We start from the raw sequence: 12,316 nt of genomic DNA, 5'->3' as shown, positions 1-12,316 counted from the left end.
GAGTAACAAGCCATGATATGGACATTTGACGCAGCCCATGGACAGAAATATCGGGACACATTGTCATTCAAAGTAAAGAAAATATCAATTGAATGGTGTTAATGGAGTTAGGTAAGGGCTCTGTTCAGCTTCGATTTTTCGACACTGAAATTGTCAACATACTGACTTTGTTGAAAAGCAGACTCTCAGACTTGGGTCCCTGGAAACCGAGGGTTTCATTTCGGGCTCTGTAAAATAACTTGTCATATCCTTGAAAAAACAATATTCCCTCCAATAAACCAAACACACTATACCACTCACTAGTCACTATCTTAGCTTTGGGACAATTAAAAGCTGTGATGTGAGTATGACGGGGGGGCTTGGAAAGGTTTCTTGCTTGTAAGGGATCCGATCCATGCCTCTGGTCTATAGGGTGTATGAGTTTTTGTAACACTCTTGCATGCTAATTCCAATTCATTTACAAAGAATGTGGAACATCCGTAGGCTTCATACCAGTATGCAGTCTTGGCCTGTCCCAGGTGGGCCGGATCAACTTGGGTCAGAACGTCAGCAGCCTCCGCTACTTTACTATATGTGGACTGCAGGAGGGGTTTGAACCTTTTGCCATCAACATGAAAAGAGACATCACAATGTGGTTCAGCAAGAGCCTCCCTCAGTACATTCCCGTACCGACTGATCATCCTCACATTGAGGTTTTGTGCATTATACTACAATGTTTGGTCGTGGTTTTCATATTCATAGTATTTAGCATGGTTATTTACTATCATTGTCTACATTCTAGGTGTCCCGTGTTGATGGGACGGTGGAAACTGCTCCTTGTCTCAAGGTAACCCACAAGACATTTGGATCCCAGAACGCCAACACGGATTTGCTGTTCTTAAGGCTCAGCATGCCAGTTGAATTCCACGAGACTTTCAAAGTGCCCGCAGGCACCACCCTCCTCACTCGCACCCTCACCATCCCTGAAGATGAGGTGGTGGAGGTGGACCCAGACTCTGATTTTGAAATACTCAAGAAGTCAGCCACTCGCAAAGAACAGGAAGAGGAGAAGAAAGAACCTTCAGTGCCCAAGGAGATACCTGCCATCAAAAATGGAGAGAATGAGAAGGACGCCTCGACTGAGAAGAGCAAGAAAAAGGGGTTGGTGTTTGCTTGAGGCAGGTTATTTGAGGGAGGGTCCAACTTGTCATACACAGTAATCACACTTGTTATTTATTCCAGATTCCTTTTCAAGGCCAAGAAGGCTGCATTAATAACCCCACCACCTGTTGTTCCCACCATGCCCCGCTTAGTGGAAGACGTGGTGCCAGATGACAGGGATGACATGGACGTCATCCTCAACACCACCACAGTATGAAATCGTTTCGACAATCCATGGCCAATATTCAAACGATCGAGCCAGACATTTATTTGAAACTCTTTGCTTCACCAGTACTACTATTCTGTGCGAGTGTTTGCGGGCCAGGAACCAAGCTGTGTGTGGGTGGGTTGGATCACGCCTGACTATCACCAATATGATCCTCATTTTGATCTCAGCAAAGTCAGGAACGTAACGGTCACCGTAGGGGACGATAAAGGCAACATCCATGATAGGTAAAATATCATTTGATCCATCAATGTCCACTTTTCATGTTCACTCAACTTTTCTTTTGCGGTTGTCGCCGCAGTATAAAACGCAGTAACTGCTACATGGTATGGGGAGGTGAGTTCAGCAGCTCCCAGCAGACCCGAGTAAGCCAGGAAGACTTTGTGATTGGCTGCCTTATTGATTTGGACACAGGACTCATGACCTTTACTGCTAACGGGAAAGAAATCAACACCTTCTACCAGGTTCGAGAAGGTGCAGTCAATTGTCCATGCGTTTCAGTGGTTAGTTTAACAGTGCTATATGTTTCAGGTGGAGCCCAACACTAAACTATTCCCAGCAGTCTTTGTCCTGCCTTCTAGTCAGAATATGATTCAAATTGAGCTCGGCAAACTCAAGGTCAGCTCCAAAGTCATAACTTTATTCTCAATTTCTTACACGGTCTTTCTCTACTGCATAATTAACATTTTCTTGGCAGAACATTATGCCCATCTCGGCCGCCATGTTCCGGAGTGAACGCAAGAACCCAGTGCCCCAATGCCCTCCCAGACTGGACGTCCAAATGTTAACCCCTGTCATCTGGAGCCGCATGCCCAACCACTTCCTGGCTCCAGACACAGGTCGCATTAGCGAGAGACTGGGCTGGCTTGTTCAGTGTCAGGAGCCACTCACCATGATGGCCCTCCATATTCCAGAAGAGAACAGGTCAGTGTCATTACGCTCCATGTAAAGGAAACCTTAATAGGTACAGCTGTCTCGAAGATTGTTGTTCAGTGAGACCACTGAACTGGTTCTCTGTCAAGCAGCCTCAAATTCCATATTTTCTCTAGCAACTCTTGAACCCAAGAATCTTCAGTCCCTAGATTAAGACCCTTTTTGTTGCCAATCCTCTAGGTGCATTGACATCCTCGAGCTTTCGGAACGAATGGACCTGCTGAAGTTCCACTACCACACTCTGAAGTTGTACGGCTCAGTGTGTGCCCTAGGAAACAACCGTGTGGCTCACGCTCTGTGCAGCCATGTGGATGAATCTCAGCTCTTCTACGCCATAGAGAACACCTACCTCCCTGGACCAATGAGGAGCGGCTTCTATGACCTTCTCATTAGCATGCACCTTGAGTCTGCTAAGAGGAACCGGCTTGGAACCAACAAGGAATTCATCGTTCCAATGTCAGATGAAACACGCAGTATCACCTTGTACTCTGTCAAGTCACATGCTTTACCTGGCGTTGGGCTTACCACGTGCCTGCGTCCCAAACTCCATTTTTCTTCCACTGTATTTGTTGGAACAGATCCAGACATCTACACGCTGAGTCCAGCAGTTCCCTTACAGGTGAGATGAAACATGGGGACAACAGACTGTGAGTTCAGCTATTACTTGCGTAATTTTTATCTTATTTTTTTTAATTTCCAGGTGCTCAAGACCAAAGCGCTCACCATGCTCATTGAGGCTGTGCAAGACGGAGGTCAAGCCATGAGAGACCCTGTAGGGGGCAGTGTTGAGTTCCACTTTGTTCCAATCCTGAAGCTCATCAGCACCCTCCTCATCATGGGCGTGTTTGACGATGAAGACGTCACCCACATCCTGAAGATGATCGAGCCGACGGTCTTCAGTGGCAAGAAGCCGGAGGAGCCAGTTGAGGAGGTTGTTAAAGTGAAGGAAGAGAAGGAACCTAAAGCACAGAAACTTCAAGTGGAGAAAGATGAGGAGCAGGGAGATGTGCCGGAAGACCCGGAGGAGGAGTTTGATGATGACGGCCTTGGAGAAGAGGAGGAGGAAGAGGTGGAAGAAGAGGAAGAAGAACTGGAGATGGCGGAGTCTATCATTCCACATGAAGAAATGGCTGATGCGACTGAGCCAGTGAATGGAGAGAAAGGAGCCGAAGAAACAGAGAAAGACATCAAATCTTGCGAGGCCAGTGGTGAGGCTAAAGAGGAACATTTAGAGCAAGGACTGTTCCAGATGAAACTACCAGAGTCCGTCAAATTACAGGTATGTTCCATATCCTCCAAATGAATGCAAGAAACCAAGTTCATTTGAAAAGTAATAACACGTTTTCTCTTCTTCAGATGTGTACTCTACTGCAATATTTCTGCGATTGCGAACTTCGACACAGGGTGGAAGCCATCATCGCATTTTCGGACAAGCTCGTCAGCCAGATACAGTCCAACCAGAGGCAGCGCTACAATGAACTCATGTTGGCCTTCACCATGAGTGCTGCCGAGACCGCGCGCAAGACACGTGAATTCCGCTCGCCACCACAAGAGCAGGTACTCTCAGATAAATGCGCACTTGAATGCATTCAGCTGTCGTTTACCTGATAGAAATTATACACACTTATTGGCCACAACATTAAGTCTGATTGGATTGTAACAATGCCCTGGCGGTAGCTTCAAGACCGCCTTTACATTTTCACAAAATGATCCCGCAATCAAAATCTTTTGAAAATGAGCCACTGTTGCGTATACCTTTGCACTGCACCATGTAGGTCAACATGCTGATGAACTTCAAGAACTGTGCAGAAGACGAAGATTGCCCGGTTCCAGATGAAGTCCGCGAGGCTCTGCAAGCGTTTCACAATGCTCTGCTGGGACATTGCGGTTAGTTCTCTTCTAGCCATTGAACCCACAGATTTTGAACCATTTAAGTGAACACCACAGGGGTCACAGATGTTTATGTCTGTTTTTATATCAGGCGTTCATATTGAGGAAGAGGAGGAAGAAGAAGTAGTGGATTATTCCGTGCGTGGACGACTGCTCCGGTTGCTGGAAAGGGTCAAGAAGATCCGTCAGAAGAAGGTGGAGGAGGAGCCAGAGCCAGAGGAAGATAAAAAACCAAGTGAGCATTATGATTATGATTATGAATAAGTAAAGTTCATATCGCACTTTTCTTGAGACTCAAAGACGCGGTACAAAAAGTATACGATATACTGCCTATAGTACAGACTACAGACTATGTTTTCCTCTTCTCTGTCTTTTGGTTGTGCAAAACAATAGCAACTGATCCAACTTTGTCACAGGCACACTGCAGGAACTCATTTCACATTCCACCATCCACTGGGCCCAAGAGTCCTTTATCCAGAACCCGGAGCTTGTTCGTATGATGTTCAGCCTCCTCCACAGGCAGTATGATGGGCTGGGGGAGCTCGTACGTGCCCTTCCCAAGGCCTACACCATCAATGCAGTTTCCATTCAGGACACTATGGATCTGCTTGAGTGCTTAGGACAGATACGCTCCCTGCTTATCGTCCAGATGGGTCCAGAAGAGGAGAGGCTAATGATTCAAAGCATTGGGTGGATTTTTATTCCTCGTACACCTTGACCATATCCAATGCTCAATTCTTGATTCACACATGAACTGTCCTCCACAGGAATATTATGAGCAACAAAGTTTTCTATCAGCACCCTAACCTGATGAGAGCTCTGGGCATGCATGAAACCGTCATGGAAGTCATGGTTAATGTACTGGGCGGCGGAGACTCCAAGGTACTTTTTTTAAAGTCTGCTCAAATCGGCCGCAAGCACGAATATGCGCATAGCTTGTTTTTATGTCCGCAGGAGATCAGATTCCCACGGGTGGTGACAAACTGCTGTCGCTTCCTGTGCTATTTCTGTCGCATCAGCCGTCAGAACCAGCGCTCTATGTTTGATCACCTCAGCTATCTGCTGCAGAACAGCGGCATCGGCCTCGGTGATTGCATTTACCGTGATTCATCTTGACAGTTTTGCCTTAACGCCGGACGGAGTGTGTGCGTGACTCATCTGTTATTACCGTAAATGCCGTTGTGTAGGAATGCGGGGCTCCACCCCCTTGGATGTAGCGGCAGCTTCCTGTATTGACAACAACGAGCTGGCGTTGGCTCTACAAGAACAAGACTTAGAGATGGTAAAAGGCAACCAGTACTCAGAGAAACTAGAAGCAATACTTGAGTCGAGTGATGCCTTTCTAGGTGGTGAAGTATCTGGCTGGATGCGGGCTACAGAGCTGTCCAATGCTCCTCTCCAAGGGCTACCCCGACATTGGCTGGAATCCATGCGGTGGAGAGAAATATCTTGATTTTCTTCGTTTTGCCGTATTTGTTAATGGTCTGTTGTGTCTTTTCGCCTCAGTTCATTTGCAGTTTGTATCTGTTTTCAATAAACGTTCATGATTTTGGTTTCGCCAGGAGAGAGCGTGGAGGAGAATGCCAACGTAGTGGTGCGCCTTCTCATCCGTCGGCCTGAATGCTTTGGGCCAGCCCTCAGAGGGGAAGGTGGTAATGGTCTCCTGGCTGCCATTGAAGAGGCCATCAAAATATCAGAGGATCCCGCTAGGGATGGGCCAAGTGTTAAGAAAGACAGACGCTTTCCCATGTAAGATTCTAAGCTCCACTGACGATGTTGAACGAAGAAAATGATACGATATGTAAACCAAATAACATCCGGTGTCATCCGTTGTAGGTTTGGTGGAGAGGAGCAGCATGAAGAGAACCGGGTGCACCTGGGAAACGCCGTGATGTCATTCTACTCGGCACTTATTGACTTGTTGGGACGTTGTGCCCCAGAAATGCATGTAAGCTATTTGCTTGACTTATCAAACAGGTTAAAAAAATTCACGTGTGCGAGAAACTTCACTAAACCGCCAAATTTTTGTTTCCTGCAGCTGATCCAGGCTGGAAAAGGCGAGGCCCTGAGGATCCGAGCCATCCTTAGGTCACTGGTCCCCCTTGAGGATTTGGTTGGAGTCATCAGCCTCCCGGTTCAGATTCCTTCTTTTGGAAAAGGTAAGCACTCGGGGAGCAATCGTCTCTTTTACCATCTTGCCAGCGTTACTGCAAGCACGCTGCTATGCTTTCGTATTTCTTTCTTTGGTTTTCTGGCCAAGTGACATCATCTCTTAGCGCTAGCAATTTCGGACAAAATTACAATTTCTTCTTTCTATTTTAGAGTGCAAGTATAACTCACAAAGGCAGGCTGTTGTTATCATTTTTTTTTTTTGCTGACTGTGTCCTTGTAATGCGCCGTATCTCCCATTTAGACAACAGCATCATAGAGCCGAAGATGTCAGCCAGTTTTGTGCCAGATCACAAAGCCCCCATGGTTTTGTTCCTGGACAGAGTGTACGGTATTGATAATCAGGATTTCCTGCTCCACGTGCTGGAGGTGGGCTTCTTGCCTGACATGAGGGCCGCTGCCTCTCTTGACACGGTGATGTTTAAAGACACGGTGCTGCTTGTCCTTTGTTGAGCGCAGTGCATGTCATTAACCGTTGGACTTTCCGTCTTCTAGGCTGCCTTCAGTACTACCGAGATGGCGCTAGCTTTGAATCGTTACCTGTGCTCTGCTGTGCTACCACTCATCACCAAATGCGCCCCGCTCTTCGCTGGCAGCGATCACCGAGCCATTATGATTGATTCCATGTTGCACACAATCTACCGGCTGTCTCGCGGGCGAGCCTTCACAAAGGCCCAAAGAGACATCATTGAGGAATGTCTTATGGCTTTGTGCAAGTATGAAGAATCTCATTACAAACTTTTAGATTTTTTGATTTTTTTTAGTTTGATGGTTAAGCCTTTCGTTTGGTTCTTCACTGCAGGCATCTTCGTCCATCCATGCTTCAGCATCTGCTACGGCGGCTGGTTTTTGATGTCCCCATTCTAAATGAATTTGCCAAAATGCCACTCAAAGTAAGGGGACCTTTTAACAGTTTCAGAACAACAATTCAACACATTATCTTGACACGTGACATCTTTTGAACGTGTCGCAATATTTAATGTCATCAAGCAGTTCAAAAGTCCTCACTTCATTTCTTTCTTTCTTTCTTTATTGACTTATTTCTTGTGCATGTCAGCTCATCTCCAGCATCACTAAGAATTAGCTCGCAATTTATAAGGGTAATTTTGTGTTTGTGTGCGTCGTGCAGCTGTTGACCAACCACTATGAGCGTTGCTGGAAGTATTATTGTCTCCCTAATGGCTGGGCCAACTTTGGAGTTGCATCGGAGGAAGAGCTGCACCTGACCCGCAAGCTTTTTTGGGGCATATTTGAGTCTCTCGCACACAAGGTACTGCTGTGGCAAGTCATTCCCAAATGTGGTTCAGAGCACTAACATCTCCCTATTGTGATTAACAGAAATTTGATGCAGAGATTTTCAAAATCTCAATGCCATGCATCTGTGCCATCGCCGGTGCCATCCCCCCGGACTACGTCGACGCCAGCTATTCTTCTAAGACCGAAAAGAAGGCTTCAGTGGACGCGGAGGGAAACTTTGATCCAAAACCGGTGGAGACCACAAAGTGAGCTTATTGTTGTACTTTTTGTTTTCCATTCAGGCCTTTCAATACAATCTCATTAAAATTGAAGTAAACCTCAATTTATCAATTGTCTCAAACAGCACAATCATCCCTGAAAGACTGGATGCCTTTATCAACAAATATGCTGAATATACCCATGATAAATGGGCCTTTGAAAAGGTAAGTATTTTTTTCCCCCACTATAATAAAGTGCAGCACTGTGTGTGTGTTAGCTCACAGGCAGGGAGAGATTCTCTCTGGGTTTGAATCTCCAAACTGGCCCTCTGTGTGGAGTTTGCATATTCTTGCGTCTCTTTTCTCCAGGCAGTCTACTTGGCCCCCCTTTCCAAAAGTCAGCATGTTTCGTTGATTGAAACTCGTAATTTCCACAGGTGTGAATGTGATTGGTATATGATGTGTGGCAACCAGTGCAGGGTGGACACAGCTTCTCACCTAAAGTCATCTGGGATAGGCGCAAGTTCCCTCATGGGGGCAAGTTGTGTAGACGATGGATGGATGATTTGATTAAGAAGTACATTCTAAAGAAGACACGTTTGCCTTGGTCTCATCAAACAGTTCCTTTCGACAATTCAAAAACATAATTGTTTGAAGCTGAGGGAAGTGTTTGCTATTTTCTAGATCCAGAATAACTGGTCTTACGGTGAGGTCCTGGATGAAAATGCAAAAACCCATCCTATGCTGAGACCATACAAGACCTTCTCAGAGAAGGTAAGTGTGTTAAAGCGGAAGTCAACCCAAACGTATTTTTTCTCAAGAATATTTTCTGATTCATTTTGCGTTTGTGGAATATAAATTAAGCAGCAAAATGCCCTCGTTTTGAGCCATCTCCGGGGACGGCCATTTTGTGTTCTGTCGCGTGAAAATGACATCACAACCGCTCACAACGACCAATCACGGCTCACCTGTTTTCTGAATCTGAGCCGTGCTTTGTGAGCACTTGTGATATCATTTTCTGTCGACAGAAGACAAAATGGCCGCCCCCAGAGATGGCTAAAACGAGTGCATTTTGCTCCTTAACTTATATTCCACAAACACAAAATTAATCAGAATGCCGTGTTTCAACTAGTGGGCCTGCCTGGAACATATTCTTGAAAAAAATATGTTTGGGTTGACTTCCGCTTTAAAAATTGAAACAATTTAAAAATTCAAATTGATTTGATGATTTATTTTACATGTCTCTCTACCTGTGACAATGGTGACCCTCTTGCTTGCAGGATAAGGAGATCTACCGCTGGCCCATCAAAGAGTCAGTCAAAGCAATGCTCGCTTGGGAGTGGAACATAGACAAAGCGAGAGAGGAGGAAGAGTCCGAGAAGAAGAAGGCCGCATCACGCAAAATTTCACAGACGGCTCAGGTACGCAACAGTACAATGCTGCTTGTCACGCTTTTGCTTTATATTGATAATATGTGACAATTATCCCCTTTCAAGGCCACCTATGACCCAAGTCATGGTTACAGTCCGCAGCCCATTGACATCACTCACATGGCTCTGTCAAGAGACCTGCAGGTATCGACCAATATCATCTCCGTTTGAACTCACATCACGTGGTCTTTATTAAACAGCGTTTTCCTTTCTCTTCAGTCAATGGCTGAGCAACTGGCAGAAAACTATCATAACACTTGGGGCAGGAAGAAGAAGCTGGAGCTACAAGCTAAAGGTAAGACATTTATCACTGAACAGAGTGAGAGGGTGCTTCATTTTTTTTTTAAATTTTCCTGGATTTCTTCAAGGCGGTTAGTTCTGTTTTTTTTGGGGCAGGCGGTGGAACACATCCTCTCCTGGTGCCATACGACACCCTGACAGCAAAAGAAAAGGCTCGAGACCGAGAAAAAGCCTACGAGCTGCTTAAGTTCCTGCAGTTGAATGGATATGCTGTCACAAGGTAACAATGCATTCATGTTGATTTTACATATCGTCGCTGTGCTGGGAAAAACACTCATGTCCATTTTTTTTCCAATGTTCTTATTTTTACGTGAATAGTGTTTCCGCGTTACAGACATCGCATTAATGTGAAAATGAAAAAAAAAAAAAAAATTGGACATACGTGTTTTTCACAGGACAGCGACGAGATAATATTTTATTTCGGAGTATTTTGTGTTACCCTGGCAGAACATATCCTCAGATAACATACCCTATTCAGACAATAACATGATTAGAGCGCTGGAGATTACCTTTAGGCTGGTCACATTGGTAGCAATACAGGCACGCATGTTTATGCAATCGTTATTACAGTGACAGAAAAGGTCAAGCTACTAATATTTTTCACTGAACAATGAAAACAAAGCTTTTTTTTTTTTTTTTTTTTTCTGCTAATGCTGGACCTCGGAAAATTGAATTGAATTCATTTCTCTTCAGGGGCCTGAAAGATATGGAATCTGACATTTCGTCCATTGAGAAAAGATTTGCCTATGGCTTCCTGCAGAAACTCTTGAAATGGATGGAAATTGCCCAGGAGTTTATTGCTCATCTCGGTACTGAAAAAAAAAAAAAAAAAAAGGAAACATTCTGTTACATAATTATAAAGCTTGGGTAAGACACTTGTTAGAATCATGTTTTCAATGTGGTTTCCAGAGGCAGTAGTAAGCAGCGGACGAGTGGAAAAGTCTCCCCATGAACAGGAAATCAAATTCTTTGCAAAGGTGTGAATAATCTTACTAAACTACTGTAAACATAATTTGTCTGGATAACGTTACTAAAAGCGATAGGTATACGCTTTCAGATCCTGATGCCTCTGATCAACCAGTATTTCAAAAACCACTGCCTCTACTTTTTGTCCACGCCTGCTAAAGTCCTGGGTAGTGGCGGCCATTCATCCAATAAGGAGAAGGAGATGATTGCAAGGTGACGTCCCTCCTGCAACAGTGACGCTTTCTTTTCATACGCACACTTTTACCTTCCGTCAGCTTTCCCTGTTGTTGCATTTTCCTTTCTTTTTCTTCCCTTTCATTCATTTCCTTCGTTCCTTTCCTTCTCCTCCTTAGTATCTTCTGTAAAATGTCCGCTCTGGTGAGACACAGAGTTTCTCTCTTTGGTAAGATGAAAGTTTGCCCCCAGCAAACATGATGTCATGATGCAAAAGTCATTTATTAGAGAACTGAACTTGTGTGCAGGAACGGACGCGTCAGCCATTGTTAACTGTCTTCACATTCTGGCCCGGTCATTGGATGCGAGGTTTCAGTGTTTATATAAATCCACGTGCTTTCAATAGATTTTATTCATTGTTCTTTTCGTTAACATTTTTTTTTGGTTTGTTTTAGGACTGTAATGAAGTCCGGCCCTGAGATTGTCAAAGCGGGGTTGCGGTCATTTTTTGAGAGTGCTGCTGATGATATCGAAAAGATGGTGGAAAATCTTAAACTGGGCAAAGTATCTAAAGGCAATCAGGTATTGCACGATGCATTCACGGGCACAATTATTGGGACACACATTTTTTTTATCAATTGATTTATCAATCAGGTCAGTCTACTATGATGCGTTTTCATTTTCTCTTATAGCAAGTGAAAGGTGTGTCCCAGAACATTAATTACACAACCATTGCCCTGCTCCCAGTCCTCACTTCCCTGTTTGATCACATTGCCCAGCATCTATTTGGAGATGATGTCATGCGTGAGTAATTTTACATCAATGTCTGTCTTTTTATTTTTATTGTCACATGTATACTGCGACATCACTGCCATTTGTTTCTCGCACACAGTGGATGACTTGCAGATGTCATGCTATCGCATCATGTGTAGCATCTACTCTCTTGGGACAGTCAAGAATCCACATGTCGAGAGGTAACGGCAGAACTGCATGATATTTATGTCAACCCTGACATATTTTTTTTCAAGAATATGTTCTATGCAGGCCCACTAGTTGAAACACGGCATTCTGATTAATATTGAGTTTGTGGAATATGAGTTAGGCAGCAAAATCCACACGTTTTTGGCCATCTCAGGGGGCGGTCATTTTGTCATTTCGGTCCACTGAAAATGACATCACAACTACTCAGGGCTCAGGTAACGACCAATCACGGCTCAGCTTCAGAAAACAGGTCAGCCGTGATTGGTCGTTACCTGAGTCCTGAGCAGTTGTGATGTCATTTTCAGTCGACAGAAGTGACAAAATGGCCGCCCCCTGAGATGGCTAAAAACGGGTGGATTAAGTCATGCCTTGTTTCAACTAGTGGGTGGCATTTGAACATATTCTTGAAAAAAATATGTTTGGGTTGACTTCCACTTTGATGGCACGATCTGACCTTGGAAGACTTTAGAGATGCTCATTGTTTGTATTTACAGACAGAGGCCAGCTCTTGGCGAGTGTTTGGCCCACCTGGCAGCGGCTATGCCAGTGGCCTACCTGGAGCCGCATCTCAATGAATTCAACGCCTTCTCTGTGTACACCACAAAAACGCCCAGAGAAAGAGCCAGTGAGTCTGTTCAACTGTGAATAGAAGT

The 12,316-nt window shown here is 44.8% G+C and overlaps 1 protein-coding gene across 1 annotated transcript in view; it reads left to right on the top strand.

Moving 5' to 3' along the window:
* LOC147133503 (ryanodine receptor 1-like) overlaps window positions 1-12,316 on the top strand; it is a 43,246-nt gene that overhangs the window by 9,436 nt on the left and 21,494 nt on the right. The window contains exons 29-68 of the mRNA XM_086013185.1: window positions 484-692; window positions 782-1,140; window positions 1,222-1,351; window positions 1,433-1,593; window positions 1,668-1,830; window positions 1,898-1,984; window positions 2,064-2,290; window positions 2,480-2,918; window positions 3,000-3,578; window positions 3,656-3,856; window positions 4,075-4,186; window positions 4,281-4,424; window positions 4,606-4,879; window positions 4,957-5,071; window positions 5,144-5,276; window positions 5,377-5,471; window positions 5,536-5,671; window positions 5,752-5,938; window positions 6,026-6,137; window positions 6,228-6,348; window positions 6,603-6,772; window positions 6,854-7,074; window positions 7,161-7,251; window positions 7,488-7,628; window positions 7,697-7,860; window positions 7,959-8,037; window positions 8,497-8,586; window positions 9,093-9,233; window positions 9,309-9,386; window positions 9,462-9,537; window positions 9,639-9,762; window positions 10,236-10,351; window positions 10,452-10,519; window positions 10,600-10,721; window positions 10,862-10,911; window positions 10,991-11,051; window positions 11,138-11,264; window positions 11,375-11,486; window positions 11,575-11,656; window positions 12,158-12,288. Of these exons, the coding sequence (XP_085869311.1) occupies window positions 484-692; window positions 782-1,140; window positions 1,222-1,351; window positions 1,433-1,593; window positions 1,668-1,830; window positions 1,898-1,984; window positions 2,064-2,290; window positions 2,480-2,918; window positions 3,000-3,578; window positions 3,656-3,856; window positions 4,075-4,186; window positions 4,281-4,424; window positions 4,606-4,879; window positions 4,957-5,071; window positions 5,144-5,276; window positions 5,377-5,471; window positions 5,536-5,671; window positions 5,752-5,938; window positions 6,026-6,137; window positions 6,228-6,348; window positions 6,603-6,772; window positions 6,854-7,074; window positions 7,161-7,251; window positions 7,488-7,628; window positions 7,697-7,860; window positions 7,959-8,037; window positions 8,497-8,586; window positions 9,093-9,233; window positions 9,309-9,386; window positions 9,462-9,537; window positions 9,639-9,762; window positions 10,236-10,351; window positions 10,452-10,519; window positions 10,600-10,721; window positions 10,862-10,911; window positions 10,991-11,051; window positions 11,138-11,264; window positions 11,375-11,486; window positions 11,575-11,656; window positions 12,158-12,288 (6,228 nt within the window). The remainder of the gene's footprint in view (window positions 1-483; window positions 693-781; window positions 1,141-1,221; window positions 1,352-1,432; window positions 1,594-1,667; window positions 1,831-1,897; window positions 1,985-2,063; window positions 2,291-2,479; window positions 2,919-2,999; window positions 3,579-3,655; window positions 3,857-4,074; window positions 4,187-4,280; window positions 4,425-4,605; window positions 4,880-4,956; window positions 5,072-5,143; window positions 5,277-5,376; window positions 5,472-5,535; window positions 5,672-5,751; window positions 5,939-6,025; window positions 6,138-6,227; window positions 6,349-6,602; window positions 6,773-6,853; window positions 7,075-7,160; window positions 7,252-7,487; window positions 7,629-7,696; window positions 7,861-7,958; window positions 8,038-8,496; window positions 8,587-9,092; window positions 9,234-9,308; window positions 9,387-9,461; window positions 9,538-9,638; window positions 9,763-10,235; window positions 10,352-10,451; window positions 10,520-10,599; window positions 10,722-10,861; window positions 10,912-10,990; window positions 11,052-11,137; window positions 11,265-11,374; window positions 11,487-11,574; window positions 11,657-12,157; window positions 12,289-12,316) is intronic.

Source organism: Filicampus tigris, chromosome 17, assembly GCF_054856515.1.
Source record: "Filicampus tigris isolate MCC_2025a chromosome 17, RoL_Ftig_1.0, whole genome shotgun sequence".
Taxonomy (NCBI): domain Eukaryota; kingdom Metazoa; phylum Chordata; class Actinopteri; order Syngnathiformes; family Syngnathidae; genus Filicampus; species Filicampus tigris.
The sequence above is the reverse complement of the archived record's forward strand: the minus strand, read 5'-3'. Positions and strand labels throughout refer to the sequence as shown.